This window comes from Mustela lutreola, chromosome 2 (genome assembly GCF_030435805.1).
Source record: "Mustela lutreola isolate mMusLut2 chromosome 2, mMusLut2.pri, whole genome shotgun sequence".
Classification (NCBI taxonomy): domain Eukaryota; kingdom Metazoa; phylum Chordata; class Mammalia; order Carnivora; family Mustelidae; genus Mustela; species Mustela lutreola.
The window spans coordinates 35,975,956-36,002,487 of record NC_081291.1 but is presented as its reverse complement, the minus strand read 5'-3'; the positions used below and the strand labels follow the sequence as shown (position 1 = coordinate 36,002,487).

The window sequence follows — 26,532 nt, the reverse complement described above, 5'->3', positions numbered from 1 at the left end:
AATAAGTCAATTGGGGAAAGACAGTTATCTTATGATCTCCCTGATATAATGAAGTTGAGAGGCAATGTGAGGGGTTTGAGGGGTAGGAAAGGAACAAATGAAACAAGATGGGATTGGGAGGGAGACAAACCATAAGACTCTTAATTTCAAAAAACAAACTGAGGGTTGCGGTGCAGAGGTGGGGAGGGAGAAGGTGGTGGGGTTATGGACATTGGGGAAGGTATGTGCTATGGTGAGAACTGTGAAGTGTGTAAACCTGGCAATTCACAGACCTGTACCCCTGAGCCTAATAAGACATTATATGTTAATAAAAAAATAATAAATTAATTTTTTTTTTAAAAAGGAAAGAAAGACATGCTCTCCTATGGAAGACACAGTGAGATTGCTCTGTTCCCACCATAAAATTTAAAATAGTCCAGATAACCTTCCCCAGCACCAGTTTCCTCAGGATTCTACTAAGTATCAGGGGGCAGAAAGGGAGCTAATAATTTTAACTTATCCAGTATTAAAACGCACTAACACAAAGGACAACAAACTTCCCATGTCTTAGAGGAAATTTAGGAAAGTTTCCACTCTGGAAAATAACATGGAGTTTCCTCAAAAAATTGAAAATAGAGCTACCCTATGACCCAGCAATCGCGCTACTGGGTATTTACCCTAAAGATACAAAAGTAGTGATCCAAAGGGGCATGTGCACCTGAATATTTATAGCAGCAATGTCCACAATAGCCGAAGTATGGAAAGAAGCTCCCTTCCAGGGAGGCTGAGAATGTTATATTCATTATGAGTGACATCACAAGGTAAACTATATACCCCTTTCTAGAAACAAAGTACACACATGTGAGAGGGTAAGACACTGGTTGGGAGCATAGGCTATAGATTCAGACTGCCTGGGTTTAAATCCCAGCTCTATCATTTACTAGATGTGTGACATTGGCAAATTTCCATAATTTCTCTGCATTTCTTTTTCTTGACCTGAAAAATGAGGATACGTTCCTACCTTCTCTGGTTTTGGTCACAAGGTATGGCCACAGGCTATGAGGCTGTGGGGGCAATAAATGAATATTTATCATATGCCATTTGATGGGTAATAGAGGAAATGAACTCTATCTCATAAAGCCCTAAAATTTCTCTTTTACTCATTCATTCATTCATTCAGTCAATCAGTCAGCAAATAGTTCTTAAGGGTCTTCTTGTGCCGTGTGATGCATCAGGGAACAGACCTGATGAAAATCTCTGCCCTTATGGAACCCACAGGCCAATGCAGAAAAACAAGCATTACATTTAATAAATAAGTGAATGATATAGCATGTTAAAAGTCAACAAGAGCATTTGCAGAAAGCAGAACGTGGTTTGGGGGGGGGGTGTCTCAAGATCTGAGAGGAGGGTGAAATGAAAACAAATAACGTGGACAGCGGGGAGGAGGCGAGACTTGAGCAGACACTTGAAACGGGCAAAGACGCAGACCTTGTAGCTATCTGGGGAAGCAGACTTCAGGCAGACAAGAGCCGAGGAGCATAGAAGTGTGTGTCTTTGAAGGGACAACAAGGAGGCCAGTGTGGATGCAGGGAAAGGAGCAAAGAAGACAGTAGTGGATGTCACCGAGATAATGGGGGAAGCAAAGGGGCAATACTGCGTAGGGCCATCGACTTCTCCTGAGAGAAATATGAAACTGCGGAGAGTTTTGGAGGGATGAGTGACAAAATGTGACTGGCTTGTCAGCCTTACTATTCTGCTTTCTCTGTGGAGAATACAGTGTAGGCAGCACACGCGAAGAAGGAGACCAGCCCATCTGACTGGCTCCTTACACTTGCTGACCCAAGGCCCTTGATGTGAAGCAGAACCAATTTACTTTGAGGAATGCAGACCACACTGGCCTGGGGGAGCGAAGGACCAGAACCTTCCCGGGTCACAGAGGCCAGCAAGTCTGTTGGAAGCGGCCTCAGCTTTCTGATTAGCCCAGCAATTTTTTTTTCAGCAAAATGTTTTTTTTTTTTCTTTCTTTTAGATCATACAAATGATTTTCCTGACCTCCATTTGTGTATGTGCAGACCTTGCTCCCCTTTGTAGGAAGAACTCAGTCCTCCTGCACACCGAGAAACAGGAGCCTCGCCCCCTCACACAAGCCCGGAGCTCTGGGATAACATCTGTAGCTGATCCCAGGAGGTCTGCACATGATCAGGAAATGCTGTGGGCCACCACACTCCCTTTGCTGATTAACTGCCCTAACCCCCTTTAAAAACCACTGGGCCAGCCAGAAACTTCGGAGTTGGCTCTTGGACAAGAGTCTTCCTTTCTCCCAGGTTGCCAGCCTCCCAAATAAAGCTCAAATTCCCTTCCAGTCAAAACTCATCTCTTGACTGATCATCTTTCCAGTGACAGGCAGCTGAACTTGGATTGGCTAACACCACCATAGGTTTCTGTAATAATCCACTTCAGGGAAACGGGCGGCTTGGCTCCAGAACAGCAGTGGAGGTGGTGAGAAGTCGTTGAAGTCTGGATATAGTCTGAAGTTAAGAGACATCGTTTTGCTGTTAGATTAAGTGTGAAATCTGGAGAAAGGGAGTTGAGAGAGAGTCTAAGACTTTTGATGTGAAGAACAGAAGGAAGGAATTGCTATGAACTGAGATCAAGAAAACTACGAAAGGAAGAGGTTTGGGGATAGAGGCAGATGATAATTAAAAGAATTTTACCTAGGCCAGAGAACAAGTCCCAAGTTCAGCATGCCTCACATCAATACGGTGGTAAGATTCTACCAGTGAATCAACAACCACTTGGTAGGGGGTATTTTGAGGCAAATAAAGGGTCTGATGGCAGCTTGGTCTGGATGTTTGCTTAAGTAATTTCCAACTCTTAGGTTACAGAAGGATCATATTAAAATATCTTAACAATGTATGAGGGAGTATGTACATATGTGTGTATGTGTGTGTGCACATGTGGCAAAGAGAGAAGAGATAATCTAGAAAGTCCTTTAAAATCTTGACAAAATAATTGCCTCACCCTTATCCCGCTTCCAGGAAGTGGGAGGTCAGATATCCACGTTTCACAAAACGAAGACTGCTATGTGAGTGTTGTCTTCCTAAACCATTGATGGGAAAGTAACACTTGTTAATGACATCTGTGACAGATGAAGTGTTGATGGACCAAGACAGTCTTATTTCTTTCTTTCTTTCTTTCTCTAGATTCACATCAACACAGCCCTTTTTCTTGGGGCGGGGCTGGCTAATAAGGATAAATCCTGTATCTTAAAAAACAGCTCTCCGGAAACCTAACTTACCCTCAAACAACATTTCTTCAGTTGAGATCACTATGGGTTAAGAGACTGTTTTATTAAAAGAAGGGGAAGAGGAATAATATTACTGTACTCCCAGGGTTTGAAAATAAGTCATTTAGCACCTAGAACTGCAATGTTCCCTGCTTATTCCTAGCTTCATTATTTTTTTTTCTTCCAAAGTCAGCATCCATCCTTACAAGCCTTTGTCTTTCACTGTCATAAAAGCATTTATATGCATTAATCCTTGACAAATGGGCGCATTTCATCTGTAACTGATTTCTCTGCCTGACAACTAGACACAGATACAGTACTAAAATGAAAATAAGAATAAAAAATACTGAGGATCATGTAAAGATATCACCTACTTACTCAACATGCCCTGTCAAAGTTTCATCTGAAGAAAACAACAGCCTCCCAGAGAGCGTAGTGGTGAACGCTTTGACCTTTTATTCACAGATGACCATTCTGAACAGTGAAAAGCAGTTCACAGATTAGATTCACACAAAAGAGAGGGTGGAGGGAGAGAAGGAGAGAAGGAGCAAGAAGAGCCTTCGGTGTTTGCTGGGGGAAAGAGACTCTGCAGAAGAAAAGGTCAGGAACTCCCAATGTCGCAAAGGTTTGCTTCACATTCTCTGAGCTGTGGAGCGGGGCCTGGTAACACCCAGTTATTCAAAAGTCGGCTACGTGTGAACAAACAAGACAAAGCTGGATGCCTGGTGTCACGTTGTGTTTTGATTTTATTTCTCTATTTAGACTCATTAACCGAATTATCCTCTTGCTCTTAGACCGAGAGACTGAACTTACTGGAGCTTTCTCCAAATTCTAAAAAAGGGAAGACAACTAAACTTGGATATCTGAGAGTTGAAGAGTACAATAGCAAAGAACATATCCTTTCCTAACCCCTAAGGCATTTTTGGGTTGCCGTGAATGCTGCAAACCCAATATCACCCATTTTTGGCCTCCTGGGCTCGTTATTATGATAGAAACCCATTTCGTGGCCCCTTATCACTGGGTTGAACCATATGACCAGGGCTGGCCAATGAGTTGTGAACAGAATGACATGTATCACTTTCAGGCTGAAAGGTTTTTTTACTGATCTTACCTCCAAAACTCTCTCTTTCTTCTGCCATGATAACAGAACTATTTCAAATAGATGCTGCACTTCATTCTTTTTTTAAAGATTTTATTTATTTATTTGACAGAGATCACAAGGAGGTAGAGAGGCAGGCAGAGAGAGAGGGATGCAGGCTCCCCGCTGAGCAGAGAGCCGATGTGGGGCTCTATACCAGGACCCTGAGACCATGACCTGAGCCGGAGGCAGAGGCTTAACCCACTGAGCCACCCAGACGCCCCTGTTCTTAATTCTGATTGAAGATAGCACGGAGCACAGCTTCTAGGCAACTTCAGGAAACCACAGAGGAGTCAGGCATAAACTTCGCTAAAATAAAGATTGCCTTGAGCAATTGAGATTTGGAACTGAAAGATTACTATATCAACTACCCTATGCTAAGGGGCATTTATTTCCATCTTAGTACCGTCCATCACAATGAAAAGAATACTGGTAGAAGCAAAGAATTTCAGTCATTAACAGCTTGGGATCTGGAACCAGAATACCCCAGTTTTAATCCTGGCTTCACACTTATTACCTGCACACTTTGGACAAGTTATTTAAATTCCTTGAATATTATTTCCTTCATCAGTGGAAAAAAGAGAACAAAAGTAGCTACCTCCAGGGCTAAGTGTAAGGATAAATGAAAGAATATGGAATTCTTAGCACAATGCCATGCACATAGTAACTACTAAATAAAAATCTATATTTAATGTATATCTAAATCAGACAGAATTAAGGAGTTAATTTTTTAGGCTGAATTATATATTTATCTCTTCCAAAGTCAGTTTTGACTCTGTGTCCTTCTGTCTTCAAAATATTTACATGCATTAATCCATGACAAAGGAATGCTATTTCCCTGATATTGTGATCTTCCTTAGATTACACATCTGCCTTCATAATTCTGTTATTTTTGCTTCAACTTCTTTGCTACCTAAACTCCATCCCTAACTCGGTACAGTTATTCCTATTTCTTCTGGTCTCTTCTGAAGTACTTTTTTTCCACCAAAGCCTTGACCCAGATCTTAGACTCTCCTACCATCAAACAACTCCTCCAAGGAAAGAAGGGGATGTGAAAAGATGGTCTGGAGCCCCTCAGGCACTACAGTGAAAAACAGGGATATCTCCCCTGGTCGGATCCCTAGTACACTTACCGAACACTGGGTTTAAGATTATAAATACTACATGAAGTTTCCCCTCTAAGAGTTCCATTATAATGACAACTCTCTTTAATTAGCATTTTATACTGCTTTCTGTTGATGAATAATACCATACCCAGAAGAAAGAACTTCATACCAGATCTTATTCACACAAACAAGTACATCAATAGAGCTTTCTGCTTACAATAATAATAAACTACCCTTACTTGTTTTCAACAATTTAATTAAATACAATTAACTCTAGTTTGTTTTGGCAGCCTATTAATGTCACAATTGAATATAAAGAGACTCATGAAAAGATTAAAATTAATAAATCCTTTATACTATTATAAAAATTACTTCAATGCTGTGCTTGCCAGAAATACTTAACAGCAGTTTTGAAGTATGTTAATGAGGATAGTAAAAAAGAGATAATAAAGTTCTATCAAATAACTGAGCAAGGCTTCTGTGAGGTTTTGACCTCTTCAGAAGAGAGCTCTTGCCTATTAGGTATAGTGTTAAAAAAGACTCTGAAACATTAATCGTAAATTTATCATCCTCTTACAGTATCTTTAATCCATGTCTCTAACTGTTCTTCTCTCTTCCTCTCATTCTCATGAAATTATATTTATAAAATTGTTTATGTTCACCAAAGGCATTTATTTAAGTTATGTGATTATTCCCATTGTGGTTCATATTAACATTATCCTCTACATTTCACAGAAAGGGAAACTGAGGCTGAGAAATGTTAAGTGACTTGGCCAAAGATCCTATGCATACTAGCTTGAATTCCTTAGTGTCTTAAAACACAAGAAACTAATGATAGCACTTCATTTGGGTGGAGTGGTTGTTTTGTCAGTCTCAAAACATTAGACCCTGTGATACTTAAGCAATCTTTAATACACAAAGATATATTTTGTATTCATAGTAGAAAATATGGGGTACACATATGAGTACACATGAATGGCACCCTGATGAAAACTATAAACATTTAGGTACTAACACATTTATCAGTATGTACCCTTTAGCCGATGTACGATTTAGCCTGTAATAAAGAGTGCATAAGTTATTGTAAAAAAGAAAAACACCTAAGAAATATGGATAAATACAATCAGATTCCAGTTGACCAGTGGGTATTTTAATATGGTTATAATAAGGATATAATTCATTCTGAGAATCACAGAGGACCAACACTGACTTTTGAACTATTTCCTGTTAGTGAGTTATTGGTCAGATGTTTAAATTAATTTTAATGAATCTTCATCATTATTTGGCATTGCACAGACTCTACTAAAGTTACTAATTATAGCACCTTCATCAATAATTACATATGAAAATGCTGTTTGGAGGAAAGTTGCTCTAAGTTTTGACCTGCTCATACTGACTTAGAACCCATGGCTAAACATTACCTAGAGATTAACCATAAAAGCTAATATCCAAAATCTATTAAAAAAAAAAAAAAAACTTACCAAACTCAACACCCAAAGAACAAATAATCCAGTCAAGAAATGGGCAAGAGACATGAACAGACATTTCTTCAAAGAAGACATACAAATGGCCAACAGACAAATGCAAAAATGTTCAACATTGCATAAGGGAAAGACAAATCACAACTACAACAAGATACCGTCTCACACCAGTCAGAACAGCTAAAATTAATTAATAAGTCAGGAAACAACATATGCTGGCAAGGATGTGGAGAAAGAGGAACCCTCTTACACTGCTGATGGGAATGCAAGCTGGTACAGTTACTCTGGAAACAGACATCTCTACTCTTCATCTCTACTCTTCTGGAAAACAGTGTGGAGGTTTCCCAAAAATTTGAAAATAGAACTACCCTATGACCCAGCAATTGCACTATAGGTATTTACCCAAAGGATATAAATGTAGTGATCTGAAGGGGCACTTGCACCCGCATGTTTATAGCAACAATGTCCACAATAGCCAAATTATGGAAAGAGCCCAGATGTCCATTGACAGATTAATGAATAAAGAAGTGGTATGTATATATATGCATATATCTATAAATATGAAATTGAATATTTATATTCAAATGCATATATATATATATATATATATATATATCCTCAGCCATCAAAAGATGGGATCCTTTTTAAAAAGATGTTATTTATTTATTTAAAAAGATGTTATTTATTTATTTAAAAAGATAAACAACATCTTTTTAAAAAGGTGTTATTTAGTTATTTAAAAAGTGAGAGAGAGAGAGAAAGCATGAGTAGGAGGAGGGGCAGAGGGAGAGGAAGAAGCAGACACCTCACTGAGCAGAGAGCCCAATGTGGGACTCAATCGCAGGATCCCAGGATCATGACCTGAGCCAAAAGCAAATGTTTAACCAACTGAGGCACCCAGGTGCCCTCAAGTTGTAAAACTTCTATGTGCATCCTTTTTTCATATGATGAAAAAAGGATGTATGTGTTGGTATGAGGCACTTCTCTATCATCTTTGCTTTGACATTCATATACTTACATAATAATTTAATAAGATGCCATATGCCAGATACCTATTGCATAGGAGGTATAGAACAGACATCTCTACTCTTCATGCAAGCCTGCAAAGTGGGAATTTTATAAACATGGATCCCCATTTTGTGGGTGAGGCAGAGAGAGCGACACTAATGTGCCCACATTTAGTGCTAATAGTGTAATAATGACAGAGGTGGGATGTAAACCCCTAGTTTACCTTGCACACCAAGATGTTCCAATTTCTATAGGTTCCTTGCACCAAGAGCAGTTGGTGGCAAAGAGGGTGAGGTCAGGTAAAACACCCACAGTATGTCAACTTTATCCAATTCTCAAAGATATATGTAGATGCTACACTAACCCTGAGTTAAAGGGTACTTTACCCTGCTTCAGGAAGTTTTCCATGTACTCTATATGTATTAACTTACTTAATTATTTAAATCATTATTTTTAAATGAAGAAGATGGCCCACCTTGAGTGGTGAATTAAATTACATATAAAAACAGCCTAGACCCTAAATGGACAGTATGTTTTATCTCAAAAGTAAACAGGTCCTCATAAGGCACTTTGCACAGTCTGAAAAATAATAGATGTTTAGTGATGATTATTTTGGGGTGGTTGTGGTTGTTTTTGAAATCATCTCTATCTCTTTGCCGTGATCGTATAGTGGTTAGTACTCTGCGTTGTGAAATCATCTCTATCTCTTTTAACAACTCAATGATTGAAGTGTTGTACCTTGAAGGATTCAGAGGTTGAATCTGGGTTGATTAGCAATGTCTGCACTGGTATAACCATAGAAAGAATGGGCTACAGAGAAGGAATTTACTATCATTACCCATAGGGATATTTTTGGAAAATGCACAGAGATTTATTTTGATGCTGAGAGGAATTTAAAAGGGAGACCTCCCATCAGATTCTGTAAGCAATTTCTACCTAGCATGTTACTGGGCCATGGATCTAGCAAGCATAATGTGAAAGACAGAAAATCCCATATTTTAGTAAAAAGACACTACTGCAAACGATCAAACCACTTACGAGAAAGGTCAGCCCACTTTACAGTAGCCTAAATAATTTATAAAGTCTCAACATGATAAATTCCCCCCAAAAAATCTTATCAAAAAGTTAAATTGCAGTTAAGGATAATCCTTTTCCAGTGTGAATGATTTAGAAGTTCATGTGAAGTAAAACAGAAAATCTACACTAAGACTGAGTCTAATCAATGTAGATTTATCTTATGTTGTTGCTTTGTCACGTGGAGCACAAAAAAGGGTCTCCACACTCTAAAAACAAAAACAAAACCAAAACAACCCAGGATACTGAAAAAAAAAAAAAAAAAAAAAAAAAACCTTGAAAATGAGGTGCTATTATCCTAAGAAGAAAAGAAAGCATGTTTTCAGCCAGGCCTGTGGCATAGCAAAAGTAAGATTAGAGCATTACTCAGCCAGCCACAAGATTCAAAATTATTGCATGATATAGCCAAGCTAAAGGCCCAAGACAGGGTTGCCTGCTAATGCAGAAAAATGCCCCTCAACACGAAATTTGTTTTGTAATTTATTTTTTTTAGAGGTTTCATTTATTTATTGGAAAGAAAGAGAAAGAGAGGAAGAACGCAAGCAGGGAGAGTGGCAGGCAGAGGGAGAAGCAGGCTCCCTCCTGAGCAAGGGGCCTGACATGGCACTGGATCCCAGTACCCCCGGGTCTCAACTGGCTACCCAACCGACTGAGCCACCCAGGCATTGCTTGTTTTGTAATTTAAACTAACCAGGACTAGCTGGTTCCTAAGTGCTAAAGTCGTACCTGGTTGTGATGGCAAGAGCACCTGACTGAGAGTCAATGCCAAACCCAAGTTTTCCTTCCAGCTTTATTAATATTATCACAGTTTTGCAGTGTTTTGCACAATGGAGATAACAGTACCTTCCCATGTAGGGTTCTGGTATAGATTATATGCCTTATTATAAGAATCAACCCATAGTAAGGCCTACCCACAGCTGACACTCAGGAAACTGAGCTGGAAATATTCAAAGGCTGGAAAAATTCTCAATTTGTCCTTCTAAGCTAGATGACTTTGAACAAACCAATGAACGTTTTTTTTTTTAAGATTTTTTTTTATTGGCAAAGGGGAAAGATGTTCAACCCCGCGAGTTTATTGCGAGGATTCAATGAAATATCAAATGCTTAGGGTCCTTCATTCACTCACTCGTTTAGTAGGTACTCACTGGCCCTTACAATGTGGCCGACTTTGTGTCAGGCATTGTAAGACTGTTGGGCTCCCTACCCTCTCGGGGCTAACAATCTAGTTGGGGGAAGGAGGGTTAAACCAGTGATTAGAATAAAGTCACATGGGGCACCTGGGTGGCTCAGAGGGTTAAAGCCTCTGCCTTCGGCTCAAGTCATGATCCCTGGGTCCTTGGGCTCTCTCCTTGGGGGGGAGCCTGCTTCCTCTTCTTTCTCTCTGCCTGCCTCTCTGCCTACTTGTGATCTCTCTCTGTTGAATAAATAAATAAAATCTTAAAAAAAAAAAAGAATAAATTGACGCCACTATCATTAGTGTGGAAGTGTAGTTCTCTGTGCCTGATAAGTCATCGATAAACAGCTGTTGAATAACGAGTATTGAATCTGTTGTATGTTAGAAGTAGACATGATTATCCTCAGATTTTGATTTAGGGATACGCAGTTTTCTCTAATATAACCAGACATTTACAATCAGCTTGTAGTGACATATTTGGTCTTTTATTACACAAAGGTAACAACAACTCAAAGGTGTGAAACATCTAATGGGTCACTGAGAACTGGACAGAATACAGTGGCTGGATTTTTGTTAATTATCTGACTTGCTTTCCATAGAGACTTTATTTGTAGATACTGGGATTCTTCCCTTCCATCTTACCTAGCTCTCCACCTATGGCCATCAGTGTACATTGAAAGTGGTGATGCAACATGGGGGCTTAAGTGGGTAGGAGAAGAATCAATGAAACAAGATGGGATTGGGAGGGTGACAAACCATAAGTGACTCTTAATCTCACAAAACAAACTGAGGGTTGCTGGGGGGAGGGTGTTTGGGAGAAGGGGGTGGGATTATGGACATTGGGGAGGGTATGTGCTTTGGTGAGTGCTGTGAAGTGTGTAAACCTGGTGATTCACAGACCTGTACCCCTGGGGATAAAAATATATGTTTATAAAAAATAAAAAATTTAAAAAAAAAAAAGAAAGAAAGGCAGCCCGTGGATTAGAAAACAGTAACAAAGAAAAAATAAATCTTGTATCCCCTTTAACTGGAATAATACAACGTTTCTCCAACTGGTTTAAGGCCAATAGCCATCCAAGTCACGAGCCCACCAGATCACTAGTATCTGCCTCTAGATTTACATGTTTTGTTCCCCTTGGTTGGAACCATCACCCTTCATCCTCCCCAGCTAGCTTCCTAACTAACTTCCTAACCAACATTCAAAGCCCAACACAAAATCACCCCCTCTTGGGGCTTCCCAAATCCCCTCTGCTCAGAATAAGTGGTTTCATGCTTTATGATCACAGAGCACCTGTTTGGTTAGAGCTCTTATCAGAAGCCACTATGCATCTTAGACATAGAAATACAGAAGAATGGAGGAAGGAATAAAAACTTCTAGAGGAAATGAAAAGAGAGTTGTGTAACTCTCACAAGCAGACAGAATTGTCTAAAGCTGTATCATAGCAGATAGTAGTTACAAGACATTTAACTATTTAAATTTTGATTTAATTGCAGTCAGTTCATTTTTCTTATTTTTCAAGGAAATATTTTATGGCATGTACTTTTTTTTTTTTTTTTTTTTTTTTTTTGGATAGGAAATAGATTCTGGAGATAGTCAGTCAATTAACCCACAAGGGAGATAGTCAAAGACTCCCAACTTGCACGCCAGTGTCAGTCAGTTGATAGGCGGGGCCTGGAGCAGGACTGAGAAAGATTCTGAAATCACATCCTGGCTCCATGGGAACAATCACTGTGATTGATTACCTGGGCCTGTGATAGATGGAGGGCTGGAGATTGGCAGCTTGTGTCCCATAAATCTGCTTTTACTTCTAAACAATCCTGGGAGTAGCTGTCAAAAATGTTGCCCTACAAATGTTCACCCAGTGACCTAGTTTCTCAACACATGTCCAATACATGGCATCTTGCATTTTCATCAGATAAAGAGATATGAGAAGCTACAAAAACAATTCACCTATTAAGACCTCATCCAAGAAGCTTCCAAACAGCACCTTATCCTGTCTTATATCTTTTTTTTTCAGAAAAAAATGGTTTTATTTTTATTTTTTGCCATGCCACACATTTTTTAATTCAGAGATATATGTGGGGCTGGTCTCTCATTACATTTTCTTCATAAAACAGTGGTATTCAAACTTTCCTGTCTACAGCACACCAAGGAGGTGAAAGACCCAATTCCTATCTGTTTCCACTTCCCAGTGGAAAAATACTCAGTTAATAAATACTTGGAAAGATACATTTATGAATCACTAATTATTTTTATAAAATAAGATGAGCCTATTAACATGTTCATAGATTATAAAATGATGCCCTATGGATAGAAAGATAAACCAAATACGTTATGTTCCTTGAGAATTGTGTTGCATACGTTCACAGACAGTATATAAACAATGTCACTATAGAAGTGTCACCATAGAAATAAGTTTGAGAGTGATTGCATATACATGTTTTCCAATATGGATATAGGTAAATCATTTCTGAGCCACAATTCAGGAATGTCTTCAAGTCTATTCTTTGGTAAATCTAAAATCCCAAATATGCAAACGCGCATCATTACAGACTATAGGGTTAACAAAACAGCCCACAGCAAATTTAATTGATAGTGATGAAACCAAACCAACACTAATTTATAATTAAAAAGCGAAGACCACAGCAATTCAAAATCACTAAACAACTCAAACAACACTCAAGATACACTGGTAACAAATTATCCCTCCCCAAACTGCGTGAATTCTAATTATTTTCATGCAGGCACTTTGCAATGTTCCCAAGAGCTGGCAGCCAGTTTTCTTAATAGAATGGTGAAGTAGGGAAGCTCAGTAAACCTTAGTTACATGTCATTCTAATAGAATGATAATTCAGTTGCTATACTAATAAGTAGACTGTACTCAGAGGCAAAATAAGTGCACACGAAATCTGAAAAGAACAAGAGCAGGAAACAAAACAAAACACCGTTGAGTTCCAAGATAAATTTATAACCCACTAGTGGACTGCAGACTAGATTTTGAAAACTATAATAAAGTATTAAATTAAAGGTTTTATACAGGCAACATGACGCTGCTGCCTGATCTTCTCTCTGTTTCATTACATTTATAGTTTACTCTTTCTGCCAAACTTTAATCTAAAGGAAAATTAATTTATTTTTAGCTAAGATTCAAAATGAGACCTCTGTTCAGGCCCTTGGCTTCATTATATAAATGCTCTTTGATTATCAGACTCTGTTACTAGCTCCTTCAACAGTTAGTAGCTTGTCTACAAAATACCCAGAGACTCAGCCCTTTAGCATTTGGGATATAAGTCAGGATGGGACAGAAACCACAGGCATAAGCTAAATAAGCCAAGACAGACGTGCATAAAAATTCCCCTTTTAGCCCCACTGCTTTCACCTCTTTCTACCTGCTCATGTAAAAGGATTTGACAAATTCATTAGAAATCAAAAAATGGTGGAGCCAGAAATAATCTTGTCTGAGGTCACACATTAATAACCCGCAGGTGGGATATAGCCCTGAGTCAAGTTTTGTTTGGTCCACTTGACACTTAAAAGATAAAGAAACTATCCATAAAAGTCTAAGTCTCCCACTTGCCTTGAACCATGGGATGATGTAGTCATACTGAGCCTATCTTGGGCATAGCTAAGGATATGATCTTTCCTCTGGAGACCCACAAGCTCTTCAGAAGCCACCGTGATCCTCAGGTTGGCCCAATCATCTTTGCTAACTGGCTGGTGCACGAAGGTATTTGCCATGTCCATCTATGATGGACAGGAATATACTTTATGTTTGCGGCATGCATAGATGGCCTCTTTGGAGCGTCTATGCACAAGATGAAAACCACTGCTTCCTTCTACCCTCTTACTGCAGGCTTGCAATTGACAATTGATCCTGAATGCCCCAGTGTCCCATCCCTACTGTGATGCTCCTTCCTCGTTACCATTCGATATAAAAAAGGCTTAATGTGGTACTTTCCTGCCAGTATTTGCATTTTTAAAGGATGTAAAGTTCTTGCCCAGTGGATGAGAAAATATTTATTGAATACTTACACAACATTCATTCAGTGGGAAGTCTGACCTACTGGCCTGCTGACCTGAATCTAAGATACATTATCAATTTCAAGAGCATTACCATGCTTTTTCCTCCTCTGTGCAGTAGCTCATCTAAACCTGGCATTCTGTATTCACTTCTTTATTCACTTCAAAGCCTATGACTCAATACATCCATTTTTCATCCACATGAGGGGGAAACAAAAAGTAATTTGGGTATATGCAGACTCAGTCAGCTCGCCTGTATTCTTGAGTGACATGAAAGTGTGTCTAAAAGAGAAGGTCTAGTAAGGGCACCGTGAAGGTAAATACAGGTCATCACATCAGGAGAACAATGACCTTGGCTGAGGGTGTAAGTCTTCCTCCCTCCCAGACTCAGGGTGAGGTTTGGTCTGACTCCTTCCCTGCATGGAAGAAGAATGTGCTTCATGAATAGCCACATTACTGAGTGTATCTATCCATCTTCCAAGAGAAAATCGCTGTGATTATATCAATTCTCTTTTCTTTCTCTGGATCTTTATTATATAAAAATGGAGGAGGAGAAAGAAACAGTAGGCCAACAGGGTACCCTAAGTGCTTTGAGGACATTAACGTTAGAGAATCTAATTAGTTTACACAATGGTTAACAAAATAATTCATTTTCTTTTTACCCCAAAGAAAGGAAAAATTGCTGTCTGTTATTTCTCCCTGCTACAAAGATGAAGTGAAGTTTTCTCTTGATATAAAAAAACTTGAAAGCAGAGGCCTTTTCCTATTTGCTAAGAGAAGTTTCTCTTTAGTCCCTTAAGGCCGCGCTTATAGTACTTTCTAAATCTGTAGGAAAAAAACTTGTGCTGTGACTGAAAACCTTAGGGATTGAAGGTTTTACTGCATTTGTAAGTATATTCCTTGGGTTATTTTAGTTAATGGAACTGCTGTCAAATAGAGTAAATAGCTACACAAACTATTGCACAAACACGCACATACACACATATGTACGTGTGGTATACTGACAATTTACTATTTATACTATTCTCTTTTTGTGGTATCCCTAAATTATAAACACACTTACAAAGGCATATGCAACGATCCATACACACAAGCAGTAATACATGAAAGAGAATTACAGATTTTACCAGAACATTCATTCCTTCTTTCCTTAATAATGTAACAAATACTTTTGAGCCTCTATTATATTGTCTAGTTCCTTACTAAAAGTGAGAGATAAGCAGATGGATAGCACAGTGGCTCACACTTCTCAATGCACGTGATAAGAATAGGCACTTTAGATATTGCCCAAATTAAAAAGATTTTTGGGGGGAAATTTTTAGTTAAACAGAATCAGGCTTCCTATCTGCAAATCTTTCCAGAACTTGTATGCACTTACATGCACTGTAAATCTCTAAGAGGAGAATATACCAGACAATGAGTACTTCCCCAACACTTAATAGCCTTTTTCCAAGCAGCATCTTGAGGTTACTGTATTCTGTGAACTGGAAAATACTGGCCTAGAGATTTCCTTGGATTAAGGCTCTTAAAAGGAAAGGTGCCTCATGATACTTTCCTACCTAGTCTTCCTTCTTTCCCTTTAAACTGACAACACTGTTTGATACATTTCTCATTTTGCCCATAAAACTAGAGCTACTATTTTAAGCTTTCGGTTAAAAAGTAATATTTTCCTATATTAAAAACAAATCTTAAAAACACATAACTGGGGGGTCTGGGTGGCTCAGTCGGTTCACCGGCCAGCTCTTGGTTTCGGCTCAGGTCGTGATCTCAGGGTGCCTGAGCGGAGCCCCTCTTCATTTCTGGCTCCCCAGTGAGTGGAATCTGCTTTGGAATTCTCTCCCTCTGCCCCTCCCCTGCTCTCTCTCATTCTCTCTCTTTCCGTCTCTCTCAAATAAGTAAATCTTAAAAAAAAAATTAAAAATATAAAAATAAAAGCCAAAAACTATAGGAAATAAGAAGTCCAAGGCATTCTTATCCTACCACGAGGTTTAACTGATACTACGTATAAAATGCTTATAGCTTTTCTGACATCTTTTTATGCCTGTGTTAATATTTTGTTTCCAAAATGATTTTGAAACTGCATATTCTGTTTCTTTTCTTCTTCTTCTTTTTTCTTTTTTCTTTCCCCCACTGAGCAGTATATCATGGGCATTTTTCCTTAGGAATACATATAAACACATCTCATTCTTTGCAGTGGCTACATTGAGTCCCATTGTCGGGGATTTATTTTACCAATCTCTTTTCCATGTACATAAAGCCCCCCTCCAGTTACATGCCATTAAATTAACTAGACCTTTGCATACATTTTTTCCACACCTGTCCAATCATTTTCTTAGGATAAGCATCTCGAAATGGAATTGTGTAGGATTTGCACATTTTACATTTTGGGAGACGTTGCCAAATTGTTTTCAAAAAATGGTGCACCAATTTACATGCTAAAGCTTTGAGATTTTCACACAGTTTAAAACTGGAAGACTTTTTCAAAAAGTTCAAGTTGCCATCTTAAATGAACTTTAAGAAATTAACAACTGAAGGCTAATGTGTACTAGTGCCGCTTCTAAATATTTGTTTTCAGTGTGGTCTAAGATCTATTTTCCTTAACTATGATGAATTGAGGCCATAGGCTTGAGCTCACATAAGTAACAATATTTATATAGCCTAGTGATAATTCTCTTATAAATTCAGGGGATTGACAGGAAACATTTATTTGCATCTCTACTTGGTTTTGATACTCTTGAAGTCTTATCAAACGTCCATAGCTGCCCTCTGACTCTGGGACAAGGCCAATAACATCAATCAGATGATCAGTGGATTATCACTAGCACCAGCTTACACCAAATAACAACCTGTCTGCTCTAATCCTTAGGTCAATTCACTACACTTAGCAATCCAGTACTGGTAAGAATTCTTAAAAAGCCAATATGCAACCACTGTTGTTCTGACGATATCTTCTATACTACAGTTGTAAAACAATCCTTTATTGTAATGTGCCTTGGTATTCTAACACATGTTCCTTAATCAGCTTTCAATAAAGTGATACTGAATACTAAAGATAAGATATACAAGAATGCTTTTTAATATTTTAACCAAAAAAATCACACTTTTAAATGTACAGTGATGTTTCACTATGCAATAATTAAGTCATAAATGTATACCTCCCTCTAACTACATAGTTTGTTTAATATAGTTTTAAATCAGGCCAAGCACAAGTTACATAGACAATTCTATTCAGAGTGATCTTTCCATATATTATTTCCATACACACCTGTCATACAATAGCATCGACTCAAGAATAAATGATTCATTAGGCACTTATAACTTCTTGTCTCATGTAATTTATCTTTGTAATTTTAAATTACTAAAGAATCCCAAGGATCTTTTCTTACTAAAGTATTTTGAAATGATCCATATTTTATTAAGTTTCAAGAATAACACCCCCCACACACACACATTCCCACACACTCGAAATTAAGTAATCATTAAAATTACTGTCATAATTCATATATCCATAAGGGGGAAAAAACTAATTCTAAATTAGAAAGTTACATCCAGCAAACCTTTCCACCTTTTTCACCTGTTACATACCTGATGCTTAAAAAGAGTTGAAGCTGTCTGTTTTAATTACCTGAAACCAGGGAACACACCACTTTTGGGTTTTCATTGTTCAGTCTGTCTCTTTTTAAATTATGTGTCCCCTTCTAGCTTTACTATTTATATACATAAAAGGCACGAGTATTCTTCAAGTTGTTATGGTAATTTCCTACATTATTCTTAAAATAAAAACTTGATTTAGCCAAATATTAAATTATTGAAATTACAAATCTGTTAATCTACGGCACATTTTACTCATTTGTGTAATTTTAAAATTCACTTCCATTTGATCAACTGTTTTAATCCTTCCTAACTGGTGAGTAAGTGAAAATAAATGGTGCATTCATAATACCATAAATATGAAAAATAGAAAGTACTTAGAGACTACAGGGGAATCTATTAAAATCAGTCTGTTTTCTGGTTAACATATTCTCATTCTGCTTGTGTACTAACCCACTGCATTGAGAAGACAGATCTCAAATTCACGGCCTCACAAAAACATTGTGCAGATTTCATGTTTTGATAGCAGAAATTGGCCCAGATCTCTAACCATTTCCCATACAGGACCCAGGCTGGCTGGTGCCATCCAGGTGCGGCACAGTCTGATGAGGGGGACAACGCATCAAATTCCACTCATCTGTCAGTGTAGTGGATTATTTCTTGAGAGACTGAAATTGGCGGCTTGGGATGGGAACACCATCAATCTTACTGTGTAAGGGATGGCGAAGCTGCGGGTAAGCGGCTGGCAAGAGGGGGACCAGCCGTTCCTAAGCAGGTGAGGAGGCAGCTGTAAAGCCTTCACTCTCCCCCCATTCAGGGCTCTGAGGGAAAGATTTGTCATTTTTCACATTTCCTGGATACTTGGTATGCATGTAGTGTCCTCCTGCTCCTGCTTTATGAAAGAGGTGATTTTTCAAGCTTAGGCAAATGTGGCAAAGCTCAGGGTCTGCCTGGTGTCTCATTTTTTCTCATCATGTCACTTGTTTTAACTGATTTGAGAAAATGAGATTATGTTTTTCCTTTTTGCTCATTTATCCAACTATTTATTTATTTATTTGCTCATTTAGGGGTGGATTGTCACAGATAACTGGCCGTGATTTCTCTCTTGTTTTCATACACATTTCATTAGTGTCCCTGAAGATTTAAGACTCACAAAGGGAAACATCACAACTCTCATCAAAAAAAGCATACATTTACTCTTAAAATCAAAACGGATTGTATTAGAGGAGATTGCATTTCTGACTGAATCTAGAATATTGCTGTGTCCAAGATCTATCGCTTTAATCTTCGCAGCTATTGCTGAAAACCCAAGAAAGTTGAATAAACCTATTACATAGAACCATTGGACTTTCAGTTTGATGTCATTTTAATCTTCCTGCATCTAGAAAGGAGTACATATAGTTTCTTAATTTCATCAATGAATCTGAAATGGATCTCAAATATATAAGCATTTGGGGTTAAAATTGGGTTCCAAGCTACAATTTCTTGGGGTAGCCGACATACAGATAGACCATGCATTGGTGATAATAAGCAATTTCTACCAATAGACAGTGGAGAAAGCAAATACTGAATTTGGTTTTAGTCAACACTTAATGACATGTTTCTCAGTTTAAAATTATAATCTTTTGATAACAAGCCCCATAAAGATTTGAGTTTACTTAATAGAAGTAGCATAGCCATAACCCCAGGTCCAACAAAACAAAACAAAACAATAACAAACAAACAAACAAAAAAAACACCCACAAAAAACCCTCCTGTATTGAATGATGAACAGATAGTCTAAGTGAAAGCTCACTGCAACCTATACTCTATTTCACGACTATACACATCCAGCCTAAAAGGCAGTGGTCTTTTTCTAGCCAGGTATTACATAGTTTAAAAAAAAAAAAAAAATCAGGAGATTAACACAAGGTTTTGTCCTATGTAGATTGTTAGCTGTGTGAACAGCAAAACTTTACTCATTCAGCACCTCTACCGTGTACCTTTGTAGATGTCAGAGTTACTGATATTCACGAAGGAGCTTCACAGTTTACAAAGCACTGTCACAGAAATCATTTTATTTACACCCCCACAATATCTCTAAATGGGAAATTGGGCCCAAAGAAGAAAACTGACTTTCCCAAGGTCAAGCCACTTCAAGTTAAGCACCCGAGATGAGGGCCCGTCCTGAGCGCTGCCATTGCCTTGTGCCACCCCTTACCAAGTCCTGCCATGGACACCTTTTTTGCAGTTTAAATGAGTCCGTGCGTTGACAAAACTTGGAAGTTTTCACAGATTATGCGGAACAGTTCACACCCCCTCAAGGAGGCTACTGGGCGTGATTATTCTGTGCCCTGAGAGATATTATGCCCTCCTTGGGAAACAAGCCAGGGAGGTGACATCAGACCGACCTGACTTCCAACGGCAGTTATTGGCTGTGCGGTCTCACACAAGTCACCAGATCCCTCAGAACTTCAGTCTCCTGGGCAACAGAAGGATTGGGGGCGGTGCGGGGGGGGGGGGGCGGTGCGCGTTTGGGAGGGGCGATTACACCTACTTATAGACGGATTAAGACAACGTGAGAGTGTGCCTAAAACAATCACAATAGTTATTTTTGTTACGAATTCTTACTGTTAACGATTACAATGTATGCCGATTTGCCGCGTTATTTGTAGGAATGTAACAAATCAGACATTTCTGCCTGAACAGATTGGTAATTAACTAACTGGAGGTAAACCCGGGCTTCCATAACCCACGTTTGTTCTTCCTTCGCCACGGCACCGAAGCCTCCCAGCGTGGGGATGCCCGCTGGGGGACGAGGACCCACAAGGCCGAAATGCAAGCGCGCGGCGGGGGTGGCAGAGCGGTTTCCATGCCCACCTGCAGGGGCACCAGCGCCCCCTCGCCTTCCCTCCGAGACTCAGGGCGTGGGGAGTGAGGGTGGCTGGGGCCCTGACGCAGCCCCCAGGTTGAGGCCGCCCAGATTCCTCCTCCCACCCCGACCCCTCCTCCTCCCGAGTCCTCGGCGGTGCCGGGGGGAGGGGTGGCCCCGGCTCCTGCAGCGAACCGGCTGGGGCGCTCCCCCGCAGCCCAGCCCGCTGCGGGCGCGCGGGAGGACCCAAGGTTGCACCCTCGCTCTTTCCGTCCTGCCCGCAGCCTGGAAGCAGAGCCCGGGGAGTCAGCACACAGCGCCCCGGGAGGTGTTGCTGGACGATTGCGCCGACGAGCCCAGGACTGGTGCCCAGGCCGATTGCGGAGCCTGAGATAGGCAAAGGCGTGGACGCTGGACCGCGCGCAGCCGGAGCCAGCGGAACGTATGGGAGGAGGCCAGGAAGGCATTTGAGAGGGGATAGAGGGCTGGGAGCACTTCCGAACTGAAGATCAGGAGCTTGGCGGCGCAACTAGTCCCCGGAGCCCACGCTTGGCGATGGGGGAGGGCGGCGCAGGTGGAGGGAGGAGTAAATGAATGCAAAGGCTGAAACTAAACAGAATATGGAAGGAAATCTTTTCAAAGAACCGGTAAGGGTAAGGACAATCAAGCTGGGGGACAGTAATGAGAAAGGCAAAGAAAGTGGGAAAAAAAAAAAAAAAAGCCAGATTGAAGAGTGAGGCCATGGAAGGGTAAAAGATACACTTTAAACAAAAAGACGAAGAAAAGCAAAATGCATCTGGAAATCAAAATTCAATATGGGGCGGCGGGGGGTGTGTGTGGGGGGGGATCAGGCTAAAGGGAACTTGTTCCTGAAAGTGCCAAGGAAGAGGGAGAGAAAAACACCACGGAACAAACTGGAAGAACAGAAAGTGAAGGAAGGAAGGGAGAAAGGAAAGGAGACAAATTAAACCAGACAAGAAATAGTAAGTTATTTTTAAATTTCTTTTTCATTAACAAACTACTTCCAAAGTTAATTTTGGCACTAACATCTCCACAAAACCCTTAGCCACATACACACCGAGATTATAGTATCTACACTGGATAAGATATACAAGGAATATCCATACACATTATTTTATTGTTGCAAAGATCCTATTTTGCCTCTCTAAAAAAAATCAAGTCTTGCAAGTTATCCCATCTTCTGCAGAGTTTTGGCTATTGGCCAAAGCATCCCAAAACCAATGACTTCACTTTTTTAAGGTGTGAGGAAGGGGGTAGGGAGACTCTTAGAGAAAACCATTTTCTTTTTTTTTTTTTTTTCTGAGAGATTCATAGAAATACCTCTAGGGCATTTTAGTATCCCCCTCACCTTGCCCCAAAGCATCCAGCCAGCAATGTGAGTCTTGGAATTCAGAGGCAAGCTGCCCGCAGGGTAGCACTTTCTGTCACTTACATTCAACCATCTGTTAGGGTGACAGCAGTGAGACTTGGAGGCTGCAGGGGAGCCAGCGCCCGACTTACCTGGTCTGTGCAGGTGGTGCTGCTGGAAAGTGTGCTGAAGGGATCCATGGCAGAGGAGCAGGGCACAAGCACTTATCCACAAATACAGGACCCAGGACATCGCAGAGACCATTGCCATTCTCTAAAGAGAGCATGAGATAGCGAGGATTACCCCCAGCTTCAAGCCCCCAGCTCAGTCAGTCCCACTGATGAGAGAAGGAGGGTCTCAGACGTCATGTCCCCTTTGCTACTTTGCTGGCTGAAATTAACCCAGCAGAGGTCATGCCATGAAGGGGGATTGAGGGAAAGCCTTCCTGGAGAGATCATGAATTCTTTGTGAAATTCTGCAAAGCCAAACTCCAAGGACTGCCAGAACACAAAAATAAATAAAAGTTTTTGACTCTCCGTTAGGCAGTTTAAAGCACAGTATCCTGCCTATACAGCCTGTTTTACACGATGATCTTTAAACTATAGTTATTCCAGGCTTTGAAAAGCTGCATACTCCTGTTCATTCTAACTTCATTGTAAGTCTGACATAAGCCTGGAAGGAAAGAGTGCATTTTTTTTTAATTCTACAGTCATGAATTTTTAATCATTCTGCTGTCTTCTAAACTAAGTAATCATTTCTCAGAGGCATGTTGTAATCTCCTGATAGAACCGGTCTTTTTTGGCTGGACTTAAAATCAGACGGAATTGTCTTCAGCCAGAATGAATTTCAGAGGCAAGATCTATGCTTCTATCCTAGAGCGAGCCATAATTTACAATATTGCTTTGCCACCTAAAATCCCATCGTGGCATTTGTTGTATAGTGTTGATGAATATGCATACACAGGTGGTGTATGTATTTAGGGATGAACATATACCTTTTCTCAGGCGCTGAAACTTTGACAGTCTTATCTGCACCTATAAGGATCTTACGAGCTACAGAGGCTCAACTGCGCTACATATTGTCCAATTTCTCAAACAACACCTTATGCTGCATTTCATATTGCCAAATTAATCAAACTTGAAGCACCTTACTCAGCCAGTGATACAGAAGCATTTTTCTATACAAGAATCCAGTTAAGTCTATTATTTTCTCTTAGAGCTGTAGAACCCAGACTGTTCCTTTTAAATTTTTTTCTGCTGTCAAATGACACACTACAAGTATTTCAACTATACATTTAAATCTGCTAGTGACCTCCCAGTGTGGCTTCTTTATTCAAGGAAACTGGCACTGTTTCAAAAACTGTGATGTTCGGAAAGCAGAATATACATTATATATATGTGTGTGTATAAAGACACAATACAAGATAATTTATGGGCTTTAGGAGAGAGATGCAGTATTTAAAAGGGGTTTAGGACTGTAATAGACAAATGGTGACAACCACAATTAAGTGCAAAGTAGGAAAACATTATTTGCAACAGCATGGTGCCTTTCATGCCTCACTCTGTGATTCAGATGGACCACTCATTTTATAATTAGTTTCACTGCCCACTGTTTACTTTTGTACACAACAGATTCAGCCTCACTGTTTTCAGAACTATCAGTATAACATAGATGCATTCTCTTCAGTAGAGATAAATAGCAACACCCCTTCTGTGAATCTTGAAATGAATGCATTTAAGGGGCTTTTCAAAATACCCTGCAAATTATAGAAAGACAAAATAAAGGTGACTGTGGCATGCACTGACTACTTGTGAATTTCAGTTAAAATGCACTGGAAATTCATCTAAACTTTAAAAAAGCCTACCACAATAAAAACTTAACAGTTCTTCCATGACTCTGCTTTCTCTTGCTCATTTCTTCACCCCCATAGCTTTTAGCACTTAAAAAGATTACTGTGACTTCACATTTGCAGTATTTTCCTTCTTTTTCCTTTTTTATTTAACTTTTTTAAAATTCTCAGCATCGCCTCCAAGGCTCCTGCCTATCAGCTCACTGCTCACTCTCTTGTCTCTATGTTAATAGGTGTTTTCCACCAAATAATGCATCCAGCCTTACATAGTTCTCTAAATATGACTGAATAGGTTACAAATCTGCTTTCTGAATCTTAAGTCCTTAAAGAAGCTTCTTACCTGAAAAATCCAGCCAAGAGCAGAGTACTCTATTAGTGTTCATTGGAAAGCTCTAACACTTTCTAAAATCCATCTGTGCACAATTGGAGGTTTTTTTTTTTTTTTTTTTTTTTTAAAGATCTTCCCAATAATCTTCTTATCAGGATTAAAAAATATGTTTTTCTCTTCCAATGCTATTTCCACTGTAAAGAAGACATCGGGTTCATTCAGACTGTATTGTCAGAAAAGGAGCCAAGGTTTGAGGGGTAGAAACCTTGTCATTTTCACCTTTAAATCATCTCCTGGCGTCACCTCTGTCTGATGAGACCTTTGAAGTGATCCTGATGAGAATCAGTTTACAGTTAATGACGGACCATCCCCAGTCCTGTGCAGTCAGGGCAGAGTAAGGCAGCAAAATGTAGGAGCAGGGCTGCTATACGGTGCTGGTGCTGTAAGTAGCAGTAGTCTGTTTCAATACATCCCTCCTCTGTAAAGTATCACATGTCTTAAAGTGACATTACCCTCTGTTACAGCTACAGGGAATTGTAATGCCTGCCCACTAACTCTTCAGCAACTCAAGCAGCACTTTAACACTATATTGTCTGGTATGTTCTGTAGGAGCTTTCACTGATACCATTCATTTGCCAAAAGGGTAAAGAGGGAAGGAAGAGCAAAAAAAGCATTTTGCAAAATACTGATAGTGTTAATGGGTGTTCGACTACTAATAGTAAAAGCAAAAGTGCACTATATGGGCCATTTCTTACCCCTTCGTGGCCTTTGAACCAGTATGTGAGCCAAAAATATTGTTAGGTTTATACAAATTTAAGTCTGTCAATTGTTTTGGCAGCTAAATTTGGGAATATGGCATACTTGGAATATAATATAGATGCTTATATGCATAAGCCCAATAAAAATCTTCTGAGATTTTTGAACATGTTTAATAAATAGAAACATGTCATTTTCAGCACCAGACACTGGGTTTTGACAAAGAAATATGCTCAAAGCGATTTTTAAAAAATCTCCCTCACCCTCAATAACATGCTGGGGTAGGGAGAGGAAACACTCAGAAACCGAACATTTTGTTTCTAGTACTATGGTTCGGACACTCTCTTCTTCGGAAATAGTGTGATTGTATCTCAACATTAACAATGCACATAAGGTGACCTACTTTTCACTTATAGACTGCATGAGCACTGATTCTCAGAAACACTCATTCAGTTATTTCATGAATTGCTTATAAAGTACCTACTATGTGTCAGATGCTTGAAGACAAGGCAGAGAATAAGATTAGTGTGATCGCCAATGTCATAGGCCAAGTCTTTCATATTTTTTTTTTCAAAATCAAGATGATTCTCATGATTTTCCCTCCTCACAAACCTTTTGAAATGCCTCAGAGTATCTCTGCCTTGCACAGGTGTTATAAAGAAGGGTCAAAGGGGCACCTGGGTTTCTCAGTGGGTGGAGCCTCTGGCTCTTGGTATAGGCTCAGGTCATGATCTCATGGGTGGTGGGATCGAGGCCGACATCACACTCCACACTCAGAGGGGAGTGTGCTTCAAAATTCTCTCCCTCTGCCCCTCCCCACCTCAAATAAATAAATCTTAAAAAAAAAAAAAAAAAAAGATAAAGAACGGTTGATGCCACCGTGCGACTTGGGAAACCATCACCTTTGCTCTTGTTACACAGAGTGTAAGAATGAGAGCCCCTGCAGATGTATGGGTCCTTCCCACGGGTCTTTCCCACTATGTAATGTACATGTAACAACACCAAAGTAGCCACCGCCTGGGTGGCTCAGTGGGGACCTCTGCCTTCCGCTCAGGTCATGGTCTCAGGGTCCTGGGATGAAGCCCCACTTCGGGCTCTCTGCTCGGCGGGGAGCCTGCTTCCTCCTCTCTCCACCTGCCTCTCTGCCTACTTGTGATCTCTCTTTGTCAAATAAATAAATAGATGTCTTAAAAAAAAATCAAAGTAACAGTAGTGCATATGTCATTTTTGTGGTTCATTATTGTTGTGTTGGTGATACATATGGAAATTGTATACCGATGGTGCAGTATGAAGGCACAAATAACAGCAGTGTGGCACCTAATGTTTATTAAACCTTTCCTATGAGTAGTACTACTCTATAGTATGTTGGTTATAAGGTATAATTTAATCCTTTTTACTCACCCCATAAGGTAAATATTATTATTATTATCTCCATTTCATGGATAAGGTGTGTTCCCAGGGGGAACAGGGAGATTAAGAAACCTGCATAGGGTAATATAGCTTGTAAGTGATAGAGCTGGT

General features: G+C 39.7%; 1 protein-coding gene across 3 annotated transcripts in view; it reads right to left on the bottom strand.

Moving 5' to 3' along the window:
* The window catches only part of TAFA1 (TAFA chemokine like family member 1), a 514,072-nt gene extending 489,316 nt beyond the window's left edge, over nt 1-24,756 (bottom strand). The window contains exons 1-2 of one of the 3 annotated variants that reach the window (XM_059161465.1): nt 24,268-24,756; nt 22,231-22,351 (exon numbers count right to left, since the gene is read on the bottom strand). In XM_059161465.1, coding sequence (XP_059017448.1) covers nt 22,231-22,348 — 118 coding nt within the window. In that variant the 5' untranslated portion in view covers nt 22,349-22,351; nt 24,268-24,756. Of the gene's footprint in view, nt 1-22,230; nt 22,731-24,267 lie in introns of those variants that run through there. The other 2 variants (XM_059161463.1, XM_059161464.1) reach the window with 2 other exon arrangements.
* Between the last annotated feature and the right edge of the window lie 1,776 nt (nt 24,757-26,532).